This window comes from Periophthalmus magnuspinnatus, chromosome 17, assembly GCF_009829125.3.
Source record: "Periophthalmus magnuspinnatus isolate fPerMag1 chromosome 17, fPerMag1.2.pri, whole genome shotgun sequence".
Lineage (NCBI taxonomy): Eukaryota > Metazoa > Chordata > Actinopteri > Gobiiformes > Gobiidae > Periophthalmus > Periophthalmus magnuspinnatus.
The window spans coordinates 5322010-5344427 of record NC_047142.1 but is presented as its reverse complement, the minus strand read 5'-3'; the positions used below and the strand labels follow the sequence as shown (position 1 = coordinate 5344427).

The 22418-nt window shown below is 41.3% G+C and overlaps 1 protein-coding gene across 2 annotated transcripts in view; it reads right to left on the bottom strand.

Moving 5' to 3' along the window:
- The window catches only part of LOC117385335 (glypican-5-like), a 75227-nt gene that overhangs the window by 35172 nt on the left and 17637 nt on the right, over positions 1-22418 (bottom strand). The window contains exons 4-6 of one of the 2 annotated variants that reach the window (XM_033982632.2): positions 16145-16302; positions 15237-15293; positions 14477-14599 (exon numbers count right to left, since the gene is read on the bottom strand). In XM_033982632.2, coding sequence (XP_033838523.1) covers positions 14477-14599; positions 15237-15293; positions 16145-16302 — 338 coding nt within the window. The remainder of the gene's footprint in view (positions 1-14476; positions 14600-15236; positions 15294-16144; positions 16303-22418) is intronic. The other variant, XM_033982633.2, reaches the window with a different exon arrangement.

The following is a 22418-nucleotide window of genomic DNA, read 5'->3' as shown; positions in this document are numbered from 1 at the left end:
GCACAGACCAGTAGATCTATATGAGGAATTACAAAACACATACAGCAGGTGACAGCAGATTAGGTTTTGTAAAAGTGATCATTTTTAAAGTAGTGGACTTAAGTTGAAAATTGACACAAAGTTTGGGTTTTTATACATCTGAACATACCTTACATCTATATACATTCTGTGTTATGTTCTCCATGCATTTATGTGCGTATATGCATTTATTGTACATTACTAGAAACCCCAACAAGTCTTTATGTAGATGATCTGTGTGGAAAACCTAACAATGCAGTTGTTGCTCTCAATCTGGATCATTTAAATTGAACGCTTGTGACTTCTTGACTTCTATGAGAATGATTCACCGGGCTCTGAATACGCAATTGATGCTTCTACCCGACGGCAGCTGTTCTTGTCTCTCCTCTTTTGCCTGTAGCATAAGCAAGAAGTGACCTGTACTGCCTAACACTGACCCCTCGCTCTCTGCAGTCCTGATCTATGTACGGGCCTGCAGCTAGGCTCTCAACTCAAACACGGTCTGTGTAAAAACTGTGAATAATAACTTCGCTTCAGTATGTAAACATTAAACACAACGTACAAAGTGAGGTTAGCTCCTGAGCGAGTGGGCGTCTAGAGAACTGGCCTCAGGTACAGCAGATTGGTGTTGTCTTGGCTTATTACCGCAGTCATGCTTAAAGGCTTAATTAGCACATCAGCGTATTCCTTTCAGTGGTTGATGTTAATTAAAAAACTCCACCTTAATTACTCTTAATAAAGCATGAGAAAAGACGTAAACAACATGGCAATAACAATGAACAAATGGGTTATTAAGAATGATTCAGACTTAATAACTACTTAATTAAAAGGTTAGAGTTGTAAGTTAGGGTCATGGTATGGTCTGGTATACTTATTAAACGAGTTACTAAACCTGAACTCAAAAAACAAGATGTTCTTTGTGAATTAAGACTTTGTTCATGCTTTATTAAGGGTTTTTAATGTGTAGTGCTGCCAGCATATGAATTCTAACACCCATCTGACTTCTCTTTGAACAGGATTCTTGATGGGAAAATGCAGTTATTTAAATGCAGATGTATTTAAATGAACTGCAACCGTCAGACTGTGGAGTAAGCTGAGGTGATGAACACACACACAAAGTTATATTTAATGATATTGTTCCATACTGAATTTACTTTAAAGTTGTTATTAGGATGTATAACAGCCAAGAGGAGGAATGTGAAAGCAGTGCGAGCAAAGGACTGAATGATATGTTTGCGGCCAGTAACTTTACGAGTGGGACAAGTTGAAATGCAGTGAACGGGAGGTTTTGTTCAGAAAGGCCAGTCTGTTCTCACACAGAGCTCAGAGATCTGCTCTACGGGGACTGAGCACATGAAGCGACAGGCACCTGGTCAAATGGCCCAAGCAAACATTTAATCAACATGAGATATGTCTCAGTAAACAGAAGCATGTGCAAACTCCTACAGGCTGCACAAGCATGTGGCCTGAACCGCCTCATACACCACACACCATAGATAAACACTCTATAGAGTCACAGTAAATGTACTGCTATATAACTTGTGATTGCTTGTACTGGAAGGTGGTTTAAATCCTCTATAGAAGGACTATGCTATAACGTGATGTGCATCAAAGACAACTTTATTACACTGGTTATGGTTCAATCATACACTAAAATGTTTCAGAACATCCTCGAGCAAACAAGTGGAGGTCATCTGCAGGCCAAACAAGCCCTTCTTTCCATGTCCCATCCCTGCCTCTCCCATTCAACTCACACTGCAATGATTATTTTAAACCATGTGTTTGGTCCTTAGGTTGTCCAAATGTGTTCAGACAAAATACACGCCCCAAAACCACAGCCGCCACAAAATAAGCTTCTTTTTAAAAAAAATCATCAACAATTAAAAAGTTCCTGGCAAGAAATCCCCAGACTCTGTCTTGCCTACGGCCCCAATAGTGTCTAGAGACAGGTCAGGTTCAGATTCAAATTCATAAAACTTTATTTGTCCCAAAGGGCAATTCATTTGAAACATTCTCATAGCAGTTCTCACACACATATGAACACACACAGTGTGTCAGCTCGTTACAGTTTACACGTGGAACTCATAAAGTTGCTCCAACAATACAACAATATATTACTTTTTTTATTATTTTATATATCATTCATTGTTTTAGTCACAATAAAAGAGTTTCTCAACAGGCAGGCTCTTTGCTGTCCTTGTTTAGTGATGGTTTCTGTATTTTGGTCTGCCCAGAGCACACTCTTAGAAGTTTGATAAGTGCCTGACAGTCAGTTTAGGATTCCTCTTGAATTGGGAGTGTTTTGTTTTTATGTGTTTGACCTGAGCTCTCTGAGGAGCAGCTGCTGTTCAGGGATGTGAACATAAAACCGCTCCATGGCCGGGCCTGTCCCTGTGAGACTCCAACCTCATGACGGTTCAGAACCACCAAGACATCAGGACTAATGAGGCTCCCTTTGAGAAAAGTTGCACCAACTTTACCAGTAAAAGTCCAATCGGCCACATGTGGTAGTCCCCTCAGTTGTACTGTATTCTCTTTCAGCATAAGATTTTCCTACATTGTGCTCATTGGCCCGAGTCAGTAACAAAGTAACTGGCGAGGGGCATTGTTCCTGATCGGTTTCTTATTAGGCCCAAGCGCCAGAAGCTGGCGAAGGGCCTGTTAGTATAGTAAGACTGTGCAAAGCAGAGCCGTGTAAGTGCACTGATGGGAAGTGAAGTGATCAGGGACCCTCACCATGACGCAGGAATGCACGAGTGCTTTCTGAAGTTGTATCGTTTATTATATATAAAAAAAGAGAACATTGTTTTTGCATCAGAATATTCTTTGTCTTCTTTTTTCTTATCATTTTCCTCTGGACCAACCCCCTATTTTTGAGTGAGTCAAAGATGTCAAAATACTGTTTTAGCTTTCATGAAGTAGCTTGAAAGTTTAAAAGCATCAAAATAATTCAGCATCAAAGAAAAATAAGCAGCAGCTGATGTAACTATAGCAGCATTGTACTTGAGGCTTTACAGCAGTGTGCATTCACTGTGTGTTGTCCAAAAGGCACAGAGTTGTTATGTTGTCCACTCCACCTGGAGCAGGACACCTGTGCACAGCTGGTGCCCCCACGCCATTGTAGACCAGTGAATCATGGCTGTTTATGGCTTTGTGGTCGAGCTGGAATTACACCCCAATAAGTGGTTTCCAATAGCATCACCACTTCTTAAGAGGTCCCATGGTGATTCTGCCAACACACGCCACTTTACTATATGGTTACTGTAATGACTATATGGTTGAAGGCCTGACTACTCAAGTTTCTAATAGCTATTATGGCATGAAAATCTATCCTCTTAAGTAAAACGTGTTACAACAGCACAGAATAAGTTCACTCAAAATCTCTGCTTTCTTTACTCGTTTAAAGATCTGACACATGCAGGTATTTCACCTTTGGTCAAGAATATAACCTGTGGTCTGCTAATGTTTCCATTTTCACTAAACACATTTGTTTCTCCAGCTCTTAGAAGCAGGGCTTATGATTCACTTGAAAGGCCTTTGCACTCAGCATGTAATTACACATGGTGATTACATGACACTTTGTTAGAGCTTTTCTACCTGTTTCTGTGCATTTGCTCCAGGCCAGGCTCTGTCAATAATATCCTGTTTGGCTCATCAGCAGCCCATTACAGGCTCAACAGTGCAAGCATGTTTCATCTCAGGGCTACTTCAGGCTAATGAGCAACTATTGATTTATCTAACTATCGCCACAGCTGCATTCATTTTGTGTGAATGGGTCGCTGTCGGCATCCAATTCTTTCATTCTAACACACATGAATAAAAATGCAGACATAAGCTAATAAAATAGAGTTACTCAGCTATAATCTATGAAGACTGTATTCAGTTTACTGTATATAAATGACCTGCTGACAACTTGTCAACAAAATTCCAATAGTCTACAGCTGTAGATGGGATATTTTTATTCAGTAAGAACACAACAGCTTGTGGGGCTAAGAATTGGTTTAGTACTGCACTCTAGTGGCTACTCCTAAACACTACATGTAGAAAATCAACACTGACAAGGAAATTATAGGGATTTACTTCAATCTAAGTCATTTTCTCTTCTTAAACTCTTCAACACAAAAAGCAGCACAGAATCCAACTGTATATGGTATAACAGTGTGATCTGAGGATCAATGCTTGCCTCCCAAGCTGGAGAATACTTCCATACGTCTGCGTTAGCCCTGGTTAAGTCACACTGAATAAATAATGAAGAATGATTAGGCCCATGGACATTCAAATCAAACTGTGGTCACTGCGACTGCGACTCTAGACAGATTATTCCATCATGATTCAGCACTACTTTTTCACATTGTGTTCAGACATATGAATGTTTTACGCACACAGCTCACACATGAGGATGTACAGTCAGAAACTCATTGATACATAGAAGCAAGATCCCACTCTTAAGACACTCTATAGTTGTAGTTACCCCAAATATCTTCAGTTAAAGCTTGCAGTTTCAGCCAGCTAGATTTGGTTTGGAATGAGCTGCATCTCCACGCCTCATCTCCCACAAAAAGCCTCATCAGGACAAACGATCTGCTGATGTGACAGTAAAGTAGAAGTGATGAAGTTATTAAGAACCAGGGACACAGTGCAGAGACAAGAAGCCCACCCTGGGCCTTTATATTCTTAATGTTAGAGCTTTAATAGTGTGGGTTGGCAGCCAAACAGTGAAGCAGAGCAGCAGCAGAGACTGGGCTGTGGTTTGGTTTCAGGACATTCCCATGGCTCACTGTCCCGACTCTGTCTGTCACTGGGTGTAACTGCTCCCCACCTCTGCATATACCGGCGGAATACTGCAGGCTGACTTAACGGACCACACAGACTTCTGGGAACAAACTATTGTTGCCCTGCATGTATATGAAAGAAAGACATGTGGAAGTAGAAATGACTTTTGACAACAAGTTCAACTACATTATTATCCCCTGAGGTGGAATGAGTGATGAAAAATAAAGTAATATTATCTGTGGTAAATGATGTATTTGTATGTCATTCAGCTTGAGTGAATACAGTATTTGAGTACTTTTACTACACTGTTAGTTAATATAGTAATTAACTCTAAAATGAACATTTCTCAATAATTAATATAACTTATATTTTAATGTAATATTTATGCACCAAAGACTGTAAATCAGCTGTCACAACAGCACGTGACTCTTCTCATGATGACTACAGACAGTAATCAAAACATGTCCAGGTCAATAAACAAACTGGTCTGTTAGATCAAAACAAAAAATAATTTGAAGAGTCATACTTTCTATCCATTAATATTTTCAAGTCTATATGGCCCTGCAATTAAACAAACCCCCAGTAGATGGCAGCATTTTCCAGCCTATTGCAAATTCTCAGTCTGACATCTATGTCATATGTTACTATCATGTATATATGTATATATCATATAGAACAGATATGGATAAACTGCAACAGATACAACAGAAACAGCACCTACCGGATGACATCATAACCTCAGAATGGCTTTAAAATATGACAAAGTGGAATGGAACATTATCACAAGAAGCAGACCTGGGGCAATTACCTATGTGGCTTTGCAGACACATGGCCACATGCCGAGCAGGGCACGGATAACTGAGGTTAGAGGTCTGGGGGAGAGGGAGGGGCAGTTGGTCTATGGACGCAGACAAGGGCAAGCAGGGGCAAAGCCAGGAGGGTAAACTCTGCCCCACCGCATAGACACAGGGTGGAGTGGCCCATGATCCTCTGCTGTGGTCCCACCACCTGTTTGTCTGCCTGTCTCATCCACCACTGAGAGACATGTTCTGAAAGGGGGGCTTCCAAGCACACAGCACTTTCACCTTGAATGGACTCTCTATGTTCCCACTGCACAAAAATAAGTATTCAGACTTGTACTGGAATAAAAGTGGGGTTACCTTAAATTAATATTGAAAGTAGAAGTACTCAATTAAAAGAAAAATAAACTAACCATGACACTACCAATAGAGTACTTTGACTACTACTGCTGTTCTCAAACTCAGGATGAGGTCTGAGCAGCTCAGTCCATTTTGTCCAACAGAGTGAACATTCCAACTGTTAACTGTGTAGTGACACTTTCAGTTTTTGGTTGAAAACAATACTTGCATATGCAAGTCATTGCATAATTTAAGAAACGTACACTAGGCATTTGGTCTCCATGGCAATTCCCATGACAGACTCTAATGATGACAACAGTGGCCGTCCCGAAGCTGCGCAGTTTAGGTAAACACAGAAAACTCTTAAGATAGTGTCTCCACCCTCACATGTACAGTGCATTTGAGTCAGTGAAGCAGGCACTCACATACCCAGACATAGCAACATAGAGCAGAAGAGGCTCATAGGGAGTGTTGAGTGAAGGGGTCAGAGATCAGCCTCTCCTCGCTGCAGTAAAGGGCACATGGCGATGCACCTCTCCCCCATCTCCTGTCGTGGATATAGAGACATATGCTGCATACACCGACAGCCCTGCGCTACATTTGCCATGCCTCATATAAGCCATCAGAAAAAGAACTCTGTCTCTATAACAAGTGGTCCCCTGGTGGCCAATAAGGCAGACATCCGAGAGCGCATTTTAGATTGGAAAGTTATAGACTGGGCTCTAATTACAGCCATGTGACACCAGAATAACATTTGGGATTATAACGTGTGATGCTGTGTAAACTTCTCATGGGGCTGAGGCGTCGCGGGTGCCACGTATTCCCAAACTCTGAGGAGCTGTTATCTGAATGAAGAGGGACAGATGGTAGCGCTGGGGAAACACATGATCAAAATGACTTTCTGGGCACAGGTCCCAGTGCTGGTGCTCATGTATGTTTGGATCAGACTTCACAGCTGGCTGCCAACAGTACATCAAAAGAGTGGCATCAGAAGGTACATTTGCAATAAGATTTGATTAATATAAAACTGAATGTGTGGTCTTGTATGATTTGGGTCTTGTTAGTGCCAATACAATTCAAACCATCAATTTTCTTTCGGTATAAACAAAGATGACAGAAGAACTTTGGGTACTAAGGCAATGCTAACAACTGAGCTAAATAAAAATGTAAATTATTTATGGCTTGCCCTTTGAAACTCTCTTTAAAGGCTTAGTGCTTGGAAATATTTGTAAATGCATGTCAACACTGAGAACTTAGTTGAGTCAAGAGACTCTAAAGTTGCGTGCTCATTTCGAGTTTGGAGTAGTTGGTTAGTTTATAGTTCCATCACTGTTCTGAGAGTGACACCATGAGGCCCAAAGGGAAATCAGCCACAGTCCTGGGAACATGGCATACAAAGAAATGTGGGAATAAGTAGGAATTTCTTAATAAATATCTTAAAGGTGACATTTATGAGCTTTTAACTGTGCTCCCTCATCATTATCAGAGCTGTAACACAAATGTTTGAGTAATCCTGTATTGTGTTGAACCCAGACTTCATAGAAAATTTCACTTTTCACCAAACCCATAACCCTGCCACATCTCTGTACATGTAACACGTGAAGGGTTCAGAAATGTCAAGTAGCAATTTCTGAAAAATAAAAGCACAAATCTGTTGCTTCCTTTGATGAAATGCTACTTTAGACCAATATAGCTATGATTTATGCACGTTATAATTAAATACTGAGTAATATGAATGATATGATTTTTTACTTTTGAAAAGCTCTGAATGAGAAAATGTTAAAGTTCCAAAATGATCCACTTAACCTAAAATCTGGGGACAATCTTCCAATGACATATAATCCTCATATAGTCCTTTCACACACAGTCAAAAATTATCCTGAGACAGAACACTTTTAATTATCTAAAAAACTGGACTAGGTGTGGGGTGTGGAGCTGCTTCCCTTTTCAGGGCTGCGTGCAGAGGCCGCATTCCCAGCACCACTCAGGGGGCTCCAGTGAGCAAGCCACGACACCAAACCCAGCCGGAATTCTAGGAACGTTTTCCCTGCGGTTTCAGGTTACCGCACACACAGGGCACGGATCACAGGCCTCACACTACACCCACCACAGTCCAATACTGTACTTTTGTTGTTTGGACAGAGTTGGATTTGTTAGCTTTGCCTCTCTCCGCCCGTGCCTGTCATTCATTATAATTGTGAACTTACACAAACAGTCAGTCAGTGGCTATGGCCCCACTCGACAAGTAAGAGGAGCTACCGGAGCAAGGCACGCTGCTCAGATTCTCACCCTGACGGTAAATGCCACACTGTACAAACAGACGGTCACACTCAAACGCAACAGGAAATCTCTGGGTGCTTGTTACAATTAAGAATACAAATATTCATTTACTCTCATTTCAAATGACATAAATAGGCCGTTAAAATTACTTCTTTATTGCCCATTTAGGACTGGAAATTATCCCCAGCTGTCCCTATAATCCTGTACCAACAAGGTTTAAAAGCTGACACTTTGTGCATTTTGAGGTAGCCTTAAAGGTCCCATATTATGCTGAACTTTTCTGATTGTCTAAATATTGTTGAAAGAAAAACATATCACAAGTTGTGTTTTGTTTCATTCATGCATGTTGAGAAATCCTGTATATTAAAGCCGTCTCACTCTTAGGCCTTGGACTCACTGCTGGATGTCATCTGGTGATAGTCAAGAGTCTGTAGACCTTCACTATAGAACAACATGATGAAAACATCTTTGTTCTGCTTGTGTGTAGAACAGATAATGTTAGAGCTCTTTTGTAACTGCCTGCACACAAACAAATTTTGCTGCATAGCTGCGGTGGCTTCAAGTAACTTTAATGACATGCCGTAAAATTCAATCAAAAATGCATGAGTGGCCTTTTGAGGGATTTAAAAATTTCAGTTCATGTTTGAAACTGTGGAAATCTTGGGTCTGCTTGTTAAATGGACTCATTAGTGCAGCCAGGAACTATAGTGTGGGCGGGTTTGTTTATTGTTTACTGACCACAGAGTCCGTGTCAAACTGTGACGGAGAAATTCTCAATACAAGCACACGTCCCCCAAACAAACAAGTGAGCTGGCCCGGGCCCAGGCACGCTAACTGTGAGGATTCAAATGGGCTCCCGAGGCCCACAGACAATTAGGCCACGGAGACAGGGCTCCAGAGGCTCTGCTTCCTGCTGCCACTGACCTACATCCCTCACTCTCTCTCACACACAGCTCCTCTTTGTGTCAGCATCCTTCTTACCTGATATAGGCCCTAGTGAATGGACACAGGTTACAGGGTCCACAACGTCTCTTCTACAGTTTTATAAGAATATATAACAAATAGTTGAATATCTGTGCATGCTCATCTTACTTCTTATTATACCTGACCTTTTATAAAGATGTTTTCCCCTTTTTTGGCTAACAATTAAGTTAAATAGTGTCTTAAATATTATTATGACACAGTAGATTTGTATTACATTCAGCATTAGTCACAGCTGCCCTGGTGTAGACTGACAGAAGGACGGCTGCCCCCTGTGGCCTCTCAGATCAACAACACTCACTCACCACATTCATAGGCAAGGTGAGTGACTAGGGGCACAACAACAGCGTGCCATGGTCAGAGACTCAGATCAAACCGACATCCCTTGGGGTGGAGGGTGAACGTTCTAACCAATAATCGACTTAAAAAAAAAAAAAAACAACATGTAACAGCGCACAGGTTACAGGTTATATCATTTTATATAAACTGTGTCTCCTCTGGGAATGGGACAATAAACAATATTATCACTAATCATGACTGAAACAGAAGCCAATACTCACCTCTGGTACATTTTGTGTAATCCTACCAACGACTTGACAAAGATACATTGCCGTTCAACCACCAGATTGTGCAGTAAAAAAAGCTACTAATCCATACGGTTCTCATCTCATTGTCGTTTTCACTTATAACAGTTTATAGTACTGCTTATTAAAGTTTAAATACTGAACTCACTCAATAACAAATGATCATTATGATTATCGCCCCATGCCTCGTCTCCTCTTTAGTGCTTACACAAATGAAAAAAAGACCGGATAGAAATGTGCATGTAAAAGGCGCATGCAAAACACATCATAAAAGTCAGACACGATAAAGCAAAGTCATATAAACAGCACCCACAGAGTCCCAAAGAGGCAAAAACAAAAAACAGGCACTATGAGGTCAACTAAATCAAAAGTGTTTATACCATACAGACAAGAAAATTCTTCCACCACTGGTCCCAGCTTTCTCCAGCACAACAACAGATTTAGAAATAACCCCAAACACTAAGAATCCCAGCATTTCGGCGCAGAGCATAAATAACATTCTGCAATATGATCGGTGTTGTTTTCTCTCGCTCACACACATATACACGCACACACACACAAGCTTCAGGCCAAAACACAGATAGATGTTGTGTAGCAGTGAGCAGGTCAAGCCGAGGTCCCCTTTAGTATCCCAGGGTTATGGGAAAGGGATGGGCCTAGAAGTCAAAACTATGAAGCAACAGTTCAGAAAGCTCGCGTTAGATCCTAATGTGAATGACTAAGGTGCACTGAAGTTTCCTCGCTGAAAGTTTTTTATAGTGAAACTAAGAAGAATGAGCCCACAATTGCTTATTCATTGCCCAATCTGCGGAAGATTCATTATCCAATTGAGTCACATATTTCGAACTGAAGCTCATTGACCCGTGAGATTGTCACAGAGACACTGGATCAGAGTGGGAGGGATTGTGTGTTAGCTTTGCCTAGTGCACTCTTCCTGCTTTTCCCTGCAATAACTCAATAACTTCCAGATGTCAAGACGATAAACAAATGGATCATCATAACCTTATAAAAATGTGAAGCATCCAGAAGCACTCTTAATCCGCCTGTGATTCAAACACAGCTTTTAGCCATAGACTGTAACAAATATAACTAACTTAAGTGATGTCTAAAAGTACAACCAAATTTCACTCAGTGGGCATTATAGTTAACGCTGCACTGTGCCCTTTCCTTGGAACAAAATATAAAGTAAAACGTCAACTGGAATATATAGTAAGACCAAACACAGGGCTTTGGACTCACTGACCTCATAAAAAACATCTTTAAAACAACACTCTGTTTCATTAGAGTAAGGTAAGATGTTAGATGTAATCTAAAATTGACATGCCAGGGGCATTCATGTCATGGTCATGGTCCCACTCCCAGCATACATGACACTCTGCTGAACTAACCTACCAAAAGAAATCAGTATGAAGAAAGGATTGTTCATGCAGTGACAACTGGAAAATACATCTTTGTACTAAAAGTGACAATTTACAGTGATCTCAACTTTCTTCGTGTGACTGTGTAGATGTGGAGCTCTGTCTGAACAAATGCCAGCGCCATGTATTCCATGTTGTAAGTACAACTGCTCCCCCCGTTGCCTTGGACCTCTGTCATCAGTTGCAGAGTAAGAGAGGAAGGGAATTTCAATCCCCACATCAAACGTGCGTGCTGTACTTTGAACATAATGTGTGTGCCGAGTGTGTGTGCCATTGTTGCTTGGTGTGATTGTGTCTAAATGGATCTCCTCTCCAGCTGTTGACTGGCATATGGGTGCCATACAGATTGATATGTGTGACTGTGTGTCTACATGTCCTCAGCTCGTGGGGAAAACCCAGCAGGCCCTCTAAGGCTTTGTGCCCACAGGAAGTATGACGGCAACAAACATGACAGAGGCTTAGCACCATAGACGGCCTTGAGCATCTATTTTACTGACGGCCTCTGCAAACAAAGAGCCAACAAATCTGGAAATAATACAAGTCAATAAGAAACAGATGTCATTTCAACGACTCTTTTCATCTTAATCAACTTTCCCAGGCCTGGCATTGATGGCCTGGTCAGTGCAGTGAGGCTGCAGTGTCCAAGTCATTCCCTGTCTTTCCCATGCAGCCTCATAGTCACAGTCTTTGTTCCCCTCCAGGCTTTGGGGGTCCCCACAGTGGGGCTATGCCCGACTCCACTGACTCCACAATGGCTCTTTATGCTGCCAAGGTCCCCCACACTCCCCCCCACACTGGCCCACCATGCCCCCCTCATCAGGGGCACCACCACACCAAAACGCCACCTCTTCTCAGGCTTTGTCCCTTCCTCGCTCTGCTCATATACATGCCAGCAGCGTCAGGTCTAGTCGAGGACTTCAGCTCCACTGCCACAAGCCACTGTGAGCAGTTTATGAGAGGTGCCAAAAGTCTCAGCAGGAGGCTGTTTTCTTTTCGACCAAAGAACATATGACACCATAAGCAGAGACCCCATGCCCACCGGAGAGTGTGATAAAACATGATTACCACTCATTAGTGCTGTTGTTGAAAGGAGTACAGAGGAGGAGTACACATCACTTAAAAGGTAACTGTATGAATAGAAGCTGAGTATTCGCATGACAACGTACAAACTGTACTTTTTAGTCTGCACTTTGTTTGTCCTCTGACAAACTGTCATGGGCGCTGATGAATGGGTGGTCTGCATAATGTGTCTCAGCCATTGGCAGATCATGAGCATTTGGGAAGGGTGGGAGAGTACCAGGCCAAAACAACAGAACATAACAGAGGAGACCTAAAATAATGGGATTGTGAAAGCTGCCAGACTACTAACATTTCTGACAACATGCCCCAAACCCCAAAGGATGACAGATTAACATTTAGAGAATCTGATAGTTTAGAGCTATCTTTTTTGAGTGAAATCCAAGGCTGGAACTGCAGAGGGTGAAGGTTGCCATCATACGAGGCGCCAGGTTGGGGCTACCACAAAAGGAGAGCATAACCTTATCATAATTGTGGACTGAATGTTTAAGAATTAGATCCAGCAATGGAATGGCTCACAGACTTTGGCTCAGTCCTCTGCCTCCACTCTCTGTTCTGTGTCAGTGGAAGCACAAAAGTTTACACGTACACACACTTGGAGCAATGCAGTCAAAACTATGAGCAGACTGCAAAGCCACACCTATAAATCAGCCGAAAAAATCCTCATACATAAATCTAGAATATAATGTTAAAGAATATAGAACAAAGAGCAGCTCAGATGGGATCTAGATGGACTGACTAACTAAGAGTTATTCGTTCTGTGCAGTTTTTCCATTGTAGATAAGAATTTTATGACTTCCTTAAATGCTCACAAAGACGACCTGACAAATCATACTTCCCACTGTATTTAGTGTCCTGACTTCTGTCATAATTTAAACTGTCACGATAATTACTAAATCGACTTATCGTTCATTTTATGTTAGATGGAACAATATTTTTTTCCGTGTGTAATTTTTCTTTGCACTACTGGGAATTTTTTTGTTATTTTTTTTGGCTATATGATAAGATTTGACTCGTAAAAGTTTGAATTAATCATTGATGATTCATTACAGATGCAAACTAAGTACTTAAGTTTTTCATTCTGTTACTTATTTGTTTTGTGGTATAAATCTGCTCTTGGATTATTGTGTCAGTCAATATTATCATCTGTCGTCTATAGTTAAGCAATATGTCGAACTTCAAAATGTTGTATTGTAACAGGCCAACGTAGAACTGTAGTTACAAAAAATAACTAAATGATACATGGATCATAATTTCACCTTTTGTAAATTGTAAATTGCAATATTGATATAAAAAACAGATACTTCAACAACAGAACAGATTCGACTCCATGGAAACTAATAACTCTACAGGTTACTATATTATTTCAAACTGTCAAACATACAGGTCTATGGCCCAGTACCAAACTACATCTCTGTCATGTTAGTGCCATAGGAACCATCTCACACTCTCAGGACGTCAGGAACCGGCCTCCTGCTGGTGTCGAATGTTCAAATCCAGAATCAAAATGGTTCTGTTTAGCTGTGCATATGACTGACAGACTCTTTTAAAGTACATTTTATTACAAGTGCTCTACAAATAAACTTAGATCAGAGGCATCAAACTCATTTTCAGCGAAGGCCACATCAGCAAAACATCAAGGGCCAGATGTAACTGTGCAGCAGTGTAAATATCACTAAATGTAACCGAATGTCATGTAACATAAATGTAATTACTTTTTAACTTGATAAATACCGGTTTCTGTGATAAACTGACATTTTTAAAAGTGTGTATCTGGTCGGGACACACCTGCTCACAGACCCTCAGCACTGCTTCAAAAACAGACTTTTACAGCCTTTTAATTATTGGACAATTTGTTGTTTTTCTTGCAGACTAACTTTTGCATACTTAGCTCCATGTTTGGTGTCAAAATGTCGACGTAGATTGTACCAACCCCGCCTCATAACACAAAAAACATACGGGTTTTTCTCCTCAAAGCACAAACTTGTGTTCACCTTCACCTTCCTTCCGTGCCAACAATTTTCCTCTTCATGAACATTTTATGATGATTATTTGCAAATATTTCTCAGTTCCACTTGCTGGGAAAATCTCATTAGTTTATTGTCAGTGCACACATTAAAGCAGTACAGACTTATTTTAAAATGACAGTCATGCCTTTTACACATGTGCCTTAGATGAAACCTGTAAGTGAACAATCAAGTCTCACCTTTCCACTACGTCATCTCCGCTCCAGCACGTTGAGTCGCCGATGACGTTCTCCCTCTCGCACAGCAGCTCTGGCAGGGCCGCAAAGAACGACCTGTATCGCCGCACGTAGATCAGGAACTCTCTGAAGAAAAGCCACACGACACAAAAAAAAACACTCATCAAACTCATACGCACCATTTAAATAGACACATTCAAATAAAGCACAATGTTAGTCTAATGCAATCAGGCTCTGTGCATGTGAGGCAGATTATTAGTGATGTTGGCACAAATATGCAGGCTTTAAATCTGGCCACTTCATCGCGTCAGCACATTTTCGTTAGCGACAGAGTAGCTGCATCAGATCTGCTAGCACATGTTCCCAAAGATACTGTCATCCCAGGAAAACAATAGCAGCAAGATTAGAACCACATTGCAGCCACCCATGAATAAATTGTTGTAAATGGTAACACTGCTGCATGGCCAATAGTAAAATTAAAGTACGAGTTATCACTAGAAAAGCCAGCTTCCATATTTAATGTTAGTTGAGACTGACAATCTAAAGCTAACAGCCAAGTCTTTATATCATTCTATTGTGACTAAAACTCTCAGCCAGCAAAAAAGCAATTTAAAAAGAAAAATAATTGCATGACCAGTTATTAGAATTAAAATAAACATCCATCTTTACAAGTTTTAATTATTCAAACTACATTACAGTGATGGCTACTGCTACTTAAATCTGACGCATAACAGATAAAGAAGACACCAGGGTTCATGCTTACCTAGACAATGTTCTCAGATCATGTTTATTGTTCTTGGAGGGTTTCAGGGGGAGCGAGCTGGGAATGATGGGAGTTGTAGTCCGAGCAAGCATGGAAGATGCAGAAGGATGAGACGGAGGTGATAGTGAAAGATGAAAGAGGGGGGAAGGGGGAGGAGCAAACCAAAAAGAAAGCACAATGTGGAGGGAAAAGACAAAGTCAGTTGACCCTAGAAGAGAGTGATTGATCATGCACATGCTCCAACACTGAACAACACCTCAGCAAAACCCATTTTAAAACAGTAATGAAAAGAACTAGAGTTTACATGATGTCAAAAGAATATTTTAAAAAACAGTTTTGCTTTATGATGTGTCATGCATTGAACAGTAGACTGTGTAGTCGCGGTGCCTGTGAAGTGGTCTCGCTCTCATGTCCTGGGCAGGCTTGGCAGTCTATACGGAGTTGGACTGTGCTGCCATGAATGGTGGTGGCAGTGCCAGCCCAGACCTGTTAGTCCTCTTGGCACGAGGACAGCGATTCATAGTTTGGGACAAGGTCGTGCAAACAGCGCTGCAACTGTGCCATTCTGTGTCGGGCCGGGCTGCTGTTCTGAGTTGGTGGTATGGATGTCTGGGTAAACAGGAAATTGTTGGTCTGTCAAGATAAATCTCTCCCAGCCCCCCTTTCATATGGCACAGCACTGGCAGCTGCTGTGGGCATGGAATGACTGCCCCAGAGGCCAGGCTGAGGGCACAGGCTGCAGTCTGACACTGCAGGGATGGTGCAGAAGTTAGAGTGTCTTTGTGAGTTGAAAAATCATTTAGGTTTCATGTTTTAAGTCATTCTAAAAATATATCATCAACAATAAGTCAAGTTATTCTAATACGTGTGGGCAAACATTAATCAACATGTTATGCACATTGTGTTACCTTCTTAAATGCGCTAACTTTTCCAGCCACTGTTCTGATAGCGGCTGGGAGGCAGACGGAGCTGCAGTAGACAGGTTCATGCTGGAGGTCGTGACCTCTGACTGTGTAGGCTTAATGCCAGTGCGCTCTCTCGCAGACAGGCCACACACCTTGTCCACCTGTGGAGAACACAGAGCAGACACACACTTGTTAAGCTAAAAAAATCCAAAGGGTGGAGACTGTGGCTTCTATAAACCACTGAAACACACCTGCACAGATGAATGCACACACGTGGGCACACAGATGCTCTCAGTTTAAAGAATACATTTTTGTTGAATGATTTTGAATACAAAAAGTGAATTTCGTGGAGTAGTTCATAACTGTGTGCAGAGGGTCTGTGGTCATGATAAAAGAGAATGAGTGATGAGTGACTTAGGGCAGGGGCCTGACAGTAAATGTAAAACATTCCACTGCCTCATGGAGGTAGAACACAGCACTCATATGGCAATAATAGCTCACCTCTCCAGTGGCCTATTACTACAGCAGGGCCATAGTGAAGATAGAGGCTGCTGAGAAAAAGGGGCAGGGCTTCCAACCAACAGGCAAAATCAATGAAATCTCATTGGCTTAAAAGCCTGGGGCTGTGTTATTAAGTGGCCCTCAATTAACCAGCGTCACTGTAATGGCTTTTGCACAAGGAAAACTGGATTCTGGATCAATGTGCATTCACTTTCTCTGGCATTTTATATAATGCATTTACAGCAAGAACTAAATATGATCATGGGAGGGACTTATGGATTCAGAAATGCTTAATTATATATATAAGTCCCTCATGTAGTTGCATTGATTTTTACAAACACAGTATTAATGAGACATATGTGTAGTATACATGAAGTACTGGTATTAATATGGAAAATATATCTATGTGCAGACCAACCCAGTAACTACTACAGCCACAGCACACACTCTGTATTATTACAGCCAATGCAGTGTCACTGTAGAATATAACATGTCTCTAATGAAGGACTAAAATGTCTGATTAGATTGTATTTACGCTGCACTTTTACTGCTAACAAATTGTTTCTAAATCCCTTAAAATCTGCCTTCAATCGGTGGCAGAATTTATGCTCCTTATAAATGTAGTTAATTGGGATTTTTTATATAACTGGCTGGCCAGGCTCACAGTTTCTAACCAAATAACCGCATTCCTTCATTTTGTTCTTTACGGCACTGTTAGCCTTTACTGCGCTGCTTCTGTCCTACTCCATCCACACTCCACTCAGGTCTTAAATCCTCTTTTAAGGCAGACGTTGGGCACGGGAAGGTTGTTTTATTGCATTAACCTTAACTCCCTGTGGGCGCATAAAACATGGTCACATGTGGTAGAGCGGCCCAGAGCCACACGTTCACTCACACACACACCAGCACACACACATGCACACACATTCAGGCACACACACTACACTGTAACACACTCCACATTGTCGCAGCGATAAAAGATGGAACGGAGCAACTGTTTTGGCAAAGGCCCATATCAACACCTTGAGACAAATGCTATGTGCATGTGGTCAAACATACTCAAAGTTTAACAGGTTTCAACTACACCAGGGATCATCAAGGACCTGTTTAAGTTTGTCATTTATTCTGGACTTTAACCCTTCACACTTAAAATACTTGAGAAGCTGCACTCACTCAGGTCAATTTGAATTAAAAAAGTAATCATTTATTCCAGTAGTGACCTCTTGTGGATGGATTCTGCGTTATTGTAGAATCAATATCTAACTAACAATCACCATAGACCTAATCTTGCAATGGCTCCATATTCTTGAAACACACATCAAATGCCTTAATAGGGACTGTGATTAAGAGCCACATTAAATGTAGGTCCTATTTCTTGTTATATTTATCAAAATATTTAAACAAAATAACCACCAAACCAGCAAAGCAATGCAGAGAAACCAGGTCAGTCAACATGAGAAATAGCAAAACTGACTGTCAAACTGCACGTTCTATTGCACTGGATGTATAAGCTCACATATAATACTTGTCACACGAGGCATTCCAGGGATTCACAACACATATTTAAGGCGGAATATAATCCCATTACATCATGTCCAGACAGCGGCGTCTGGGAGGTCTATGCTCACTAAAATCACCAAAAAAGGTTATCATTGTTCTGAAGCTGTGAAAAATGGGGATAGATTCTTCTTTAAGAGGCCAAGAGAAGTTTTATCTTAAGACAATTTCTCACCTCCCTTTGTGTGACACTGCTCTGTTCTCTGGGACAAGAATGTAAACACGCTGATAAAAAATGACCACAGAGCAGGGGGTCAGTCACGGTACTGTTTGCACTAACAGCTTTTAGACATTTTCATCAAAGATGCACTAAAATGGTTAGATCCAAACAGACCAAGACAATGTTTGGTGAATCCTTCCCAGGCTCATTATGGCAAAATGGAAACTTGACTTTTTGGTCAAATCTTGTGACCGAGTAATCCCTCCAGCCAATCAAGTGACAGGCTGAGTTACGGCACAGACCAGTACATGGCCATAAATCAATTATCCCCTGAGCTGATGATGGCGTGAGAATGGAAACCCCATGAGGTTACAGGGTCGCAGTCCATGCACCTGTTTGTTCTTGTTATACCTTCACAATTTCAGCTATTCTGTTGAGCATTCCTTAAGTGAGAGCCTGTGGACATAGGCTGATGGGGTGGGAAAATGACTCTGATGCGTGTTGTTGACGTGTGATGACTTTGGGGAAACGTGAGGCTTGTTATGTGTGTAAGCTAAGCAACGGACTAGCACAGCATTTTTACTACTACGTCCGTGCATTTAGGACACGGATGCTGACAGGACAGGCTAAAACATTTACCTTATGTAGTCATAGCTCTATAGTGACACGATATGCATGTGTGTCGCCGTGTAAAAGGAGCGCACACTCATGTCCGAGTAAGCCCTGCCTCCAGCCATCCCTCTTCTCTGGGAGTATTGACTTACAGATAGCAGTGGTGGTCTTGTCTTCCCAGTTTATTTATCAAGGGATTACCCCGAAAGGCCAAGGGAACTTTCTCAGCCCCTCTCTCCACACAAACGAATGGCATTGCTTTTACTTTTATTTCCTTATGACTGGTCTACACGAGCAACAGCATGCAAACGTTTGAATAATTCCAAGACTGTGCTCTTAGATTTATTAGCTACACCCACTAACATTTATATAATTATAGTAGATTTTGTAAGAATTGATACTAAAGTTGGTTGATGTAGGCTCAATGATTTTTTTCTTGTGGAGAATCTGTCACCTGGTTGTCATAAAGATGTTTTTACTTTACCCGGGATGTTGTATGGCAAAGTCTTATCTATCTCCAAACCGAGCACGTGTCACCGTCAGGGTAAGATACAGGGTCAGATCTATGGAGAGGCAAACCTGCTCACAGGAAGAATGCATGCATGTGTGTCATACTGTGAAGTCGGCTTATAAACTCAGCAGAAAAGTGAAAGAGAAGTGAAAGTGTATCCAAATGTTACTGTTGGCCCCATGTAACAAATAGACAGTTAAACAGACAATAAATTTGATTCCATAGCCCAAATGTGTTGAAGTAAGAAATGCTCTGCCAGGCTACATCAACAACTGCTGACCAAAAACAACACATTTGAACTGTAAAATAAAACTGCAGTAAAATACAGTCTTAATGGAACATGAACATTTAGACATGCCAGACTGGGACTGCAATCCCCCCCTTTAAGTTTCAGCTAATGTCAAGTACATTAAATTCAATGTAATATCGTTAAGCAGTCTGTTTACCCAAGGGCCATGTCTCGTCTGGACACACTGCTCAGGAAGTGGTTTATTAGCTGTCAGCTTATTTATTTTTAATAATTTCTTTAATAAAAACGCCTGAGTCCAATTGTGCTTCAAACCACTGCTGTTTTCTGTTGAGTAGCATAATAATTGAGTTTAAGCAAGTACCAATTATCATCTGTCAACATCTCCAATTATATAAAGAAGAGTTGTTTTCTTTTCCCTCTCCACAGTAGTAATCTCAACATACATCCCATATACAATTTTTATATTATGTTACAGTGGCCAGTGATGAGAAGAATGGATACATTTACTTTGTGGTGGGGACCTCGGGGTTAAGGATGCAGGCTTGTCACTGGAAGACTGCCAGTTTAAACTCTGGAACCATATGGGAAAATCGAGGTGGGTTAAGGAAATAAAACAGTCTCTTGTGGCTATGTTTTCAATTAAGAGAGAAAGATGCTGGCTTGTTGAGTTTATCAAACCATTATATCGTCAGGATTGCAGACAAGAGGAGTCTTCAGCCCAGAACTGAGTGGGACAGACAGACGGGCAGCTGTTTGTGTTGCACATCACATGACTGACTCTATAGGGCCTTTTTTAAAATAACGTGGGTCTGAGCGGAGAGTCTGATAAAGATATAGATAAATAGAAGACTTTACTTGTCCCTGTGGGAAAACTGCTTTGCAACGAATAATTCACATTCACACATGACACATAAAAAATTTAAAAAAAAACTTAAACATAGGGAACAAGTTGAGCACATTTTGACAACCAAAGTGTTCAGAAATCTTACTGCTTGCGGGATGAATGAAAACTTGAAAGGGTGGCATGGGACTTTTGGACTTCTCTCTGTTTAAAAAGATAATTTTCATCCGAGTTTAACGCACAAGAAGGACTGCTCTTGATGAGTTCCATTCAAACTTTTAATCGCTCTCTTGCTCCTGCTAACAAAAGCCCCTTTGTTATAGAAGCTCTTTATTTCTTTTTTCAGTTTTATTTTGTTTGTTATTTTTAAGGTAGAAGTAGAGTCTGATGTTTTTTATGCAAAGATTTGTATAGTTTATAGCAGTGTACTGAATGGAATAAATGTGTGAAAATGCATTCTAGTATTGTTATTTTAATGTCTTTCTTATTCTGTAAAGCACTTTGAATTACTTTGTGTACCAATTGTGCTGTACAAATAAACTTGCCTTGCTTTCATTCTCTTGTTTAGACAGCGACACCCCCCTCGTCTTAACACATACACAAACGTGGAAGATCAGGCCCTCGCTGAGATTCAAATGGCATGAAGTCAGTCTCTCGTTTGGTTAGTCTTGCGCTGCACAAATATTCACAGCGTATCAGAAAAGCACTGCATGGCGCCCGTACGTAATCATGACAGAGTTCCATTTGGCCCCTGCAGAAAGTCCTGACTAAGTAGACGAGATTTACAGCCTCTCGTTTCTTTGGCCCCGTCCTGAGCTCTACCTCCGCGATGCCTCTTCACTTTCCCAAATCAGTTTGTGTTCATCACTTGAGTGCTCATCTGCAGTCGCTGTCCATCTCCCTCTCCGCTCTCTCTCTCCTCTCTTTCCTCCCCCCTCCTCCCCCTTTCATCCGCTCTTGTGTGAGCGATGTCAGTGCTAATTAAAGAGCCACTCAGAGCCTCGTATATCATGAAGACCTCGCAACTCCAATAAGGAAAAGCTCTCAGTGTGCCTATCCGCATTGAGGCAAGCTTGGGCCAAACAAAATCGCTCGCAGATGATCAAAAAATGTAACTGTAGTATGGGTGTTGCTTTTTAAATTTGTTTACAACACAATCCCTGTCATTGTAAACTAGTTGAGGGGAATTACAGACAGTGGATGTGGCAAATGTGGGTTCCAGGCAGTGATGATGAACCGCAGAGGAAGAAGAGCAGAAGGTCAAGTAGGTTCGTCACATCTGCGCCTGGGATGCTGCTGGAGCAGAGATGCGCAACTCAAATAAGCATGTGGCCACTGAAGGAACCCGGGCAGCCCATGTGTCCATTTTCAAGTCTTTCAATGAACCAGCGGCAACTATTAAAAGCATAACACAGATGCCTATTTCCACAGCTTTTGCACTGGCACTGAACGTAAAAGTAGTGAGGTAGGTGAACCTTACATGCCTTCTGTTTTACTATTATTAAGTTTGTCATGATAATAAATGAAGTTCGATATATTGCTGAACTAAATAGATGATAAACGATAATACTGAAACTAATTTAAGCCACTGACACAAAAACCCAAAAGCAGATTTAGGGCATTTGGTAGAGAGTTTGTCATCTGATCTGAATGTCGACGGTTCAAAACCCACTCTCGACATTAAACATCATTGCTAGAGTGGCCAGCTCTTACAGAAGAATACTGTTGTTGTGTTCTTGAGCAACTCGCTTAAGCCATCAAGTGTCTGCGTGTGTGAACAGGTGACTGATTCCTTGATGTAAAGTAATTTGAGTGCCTTGAAGGTAAAAAAGCGTTATAAAAAAT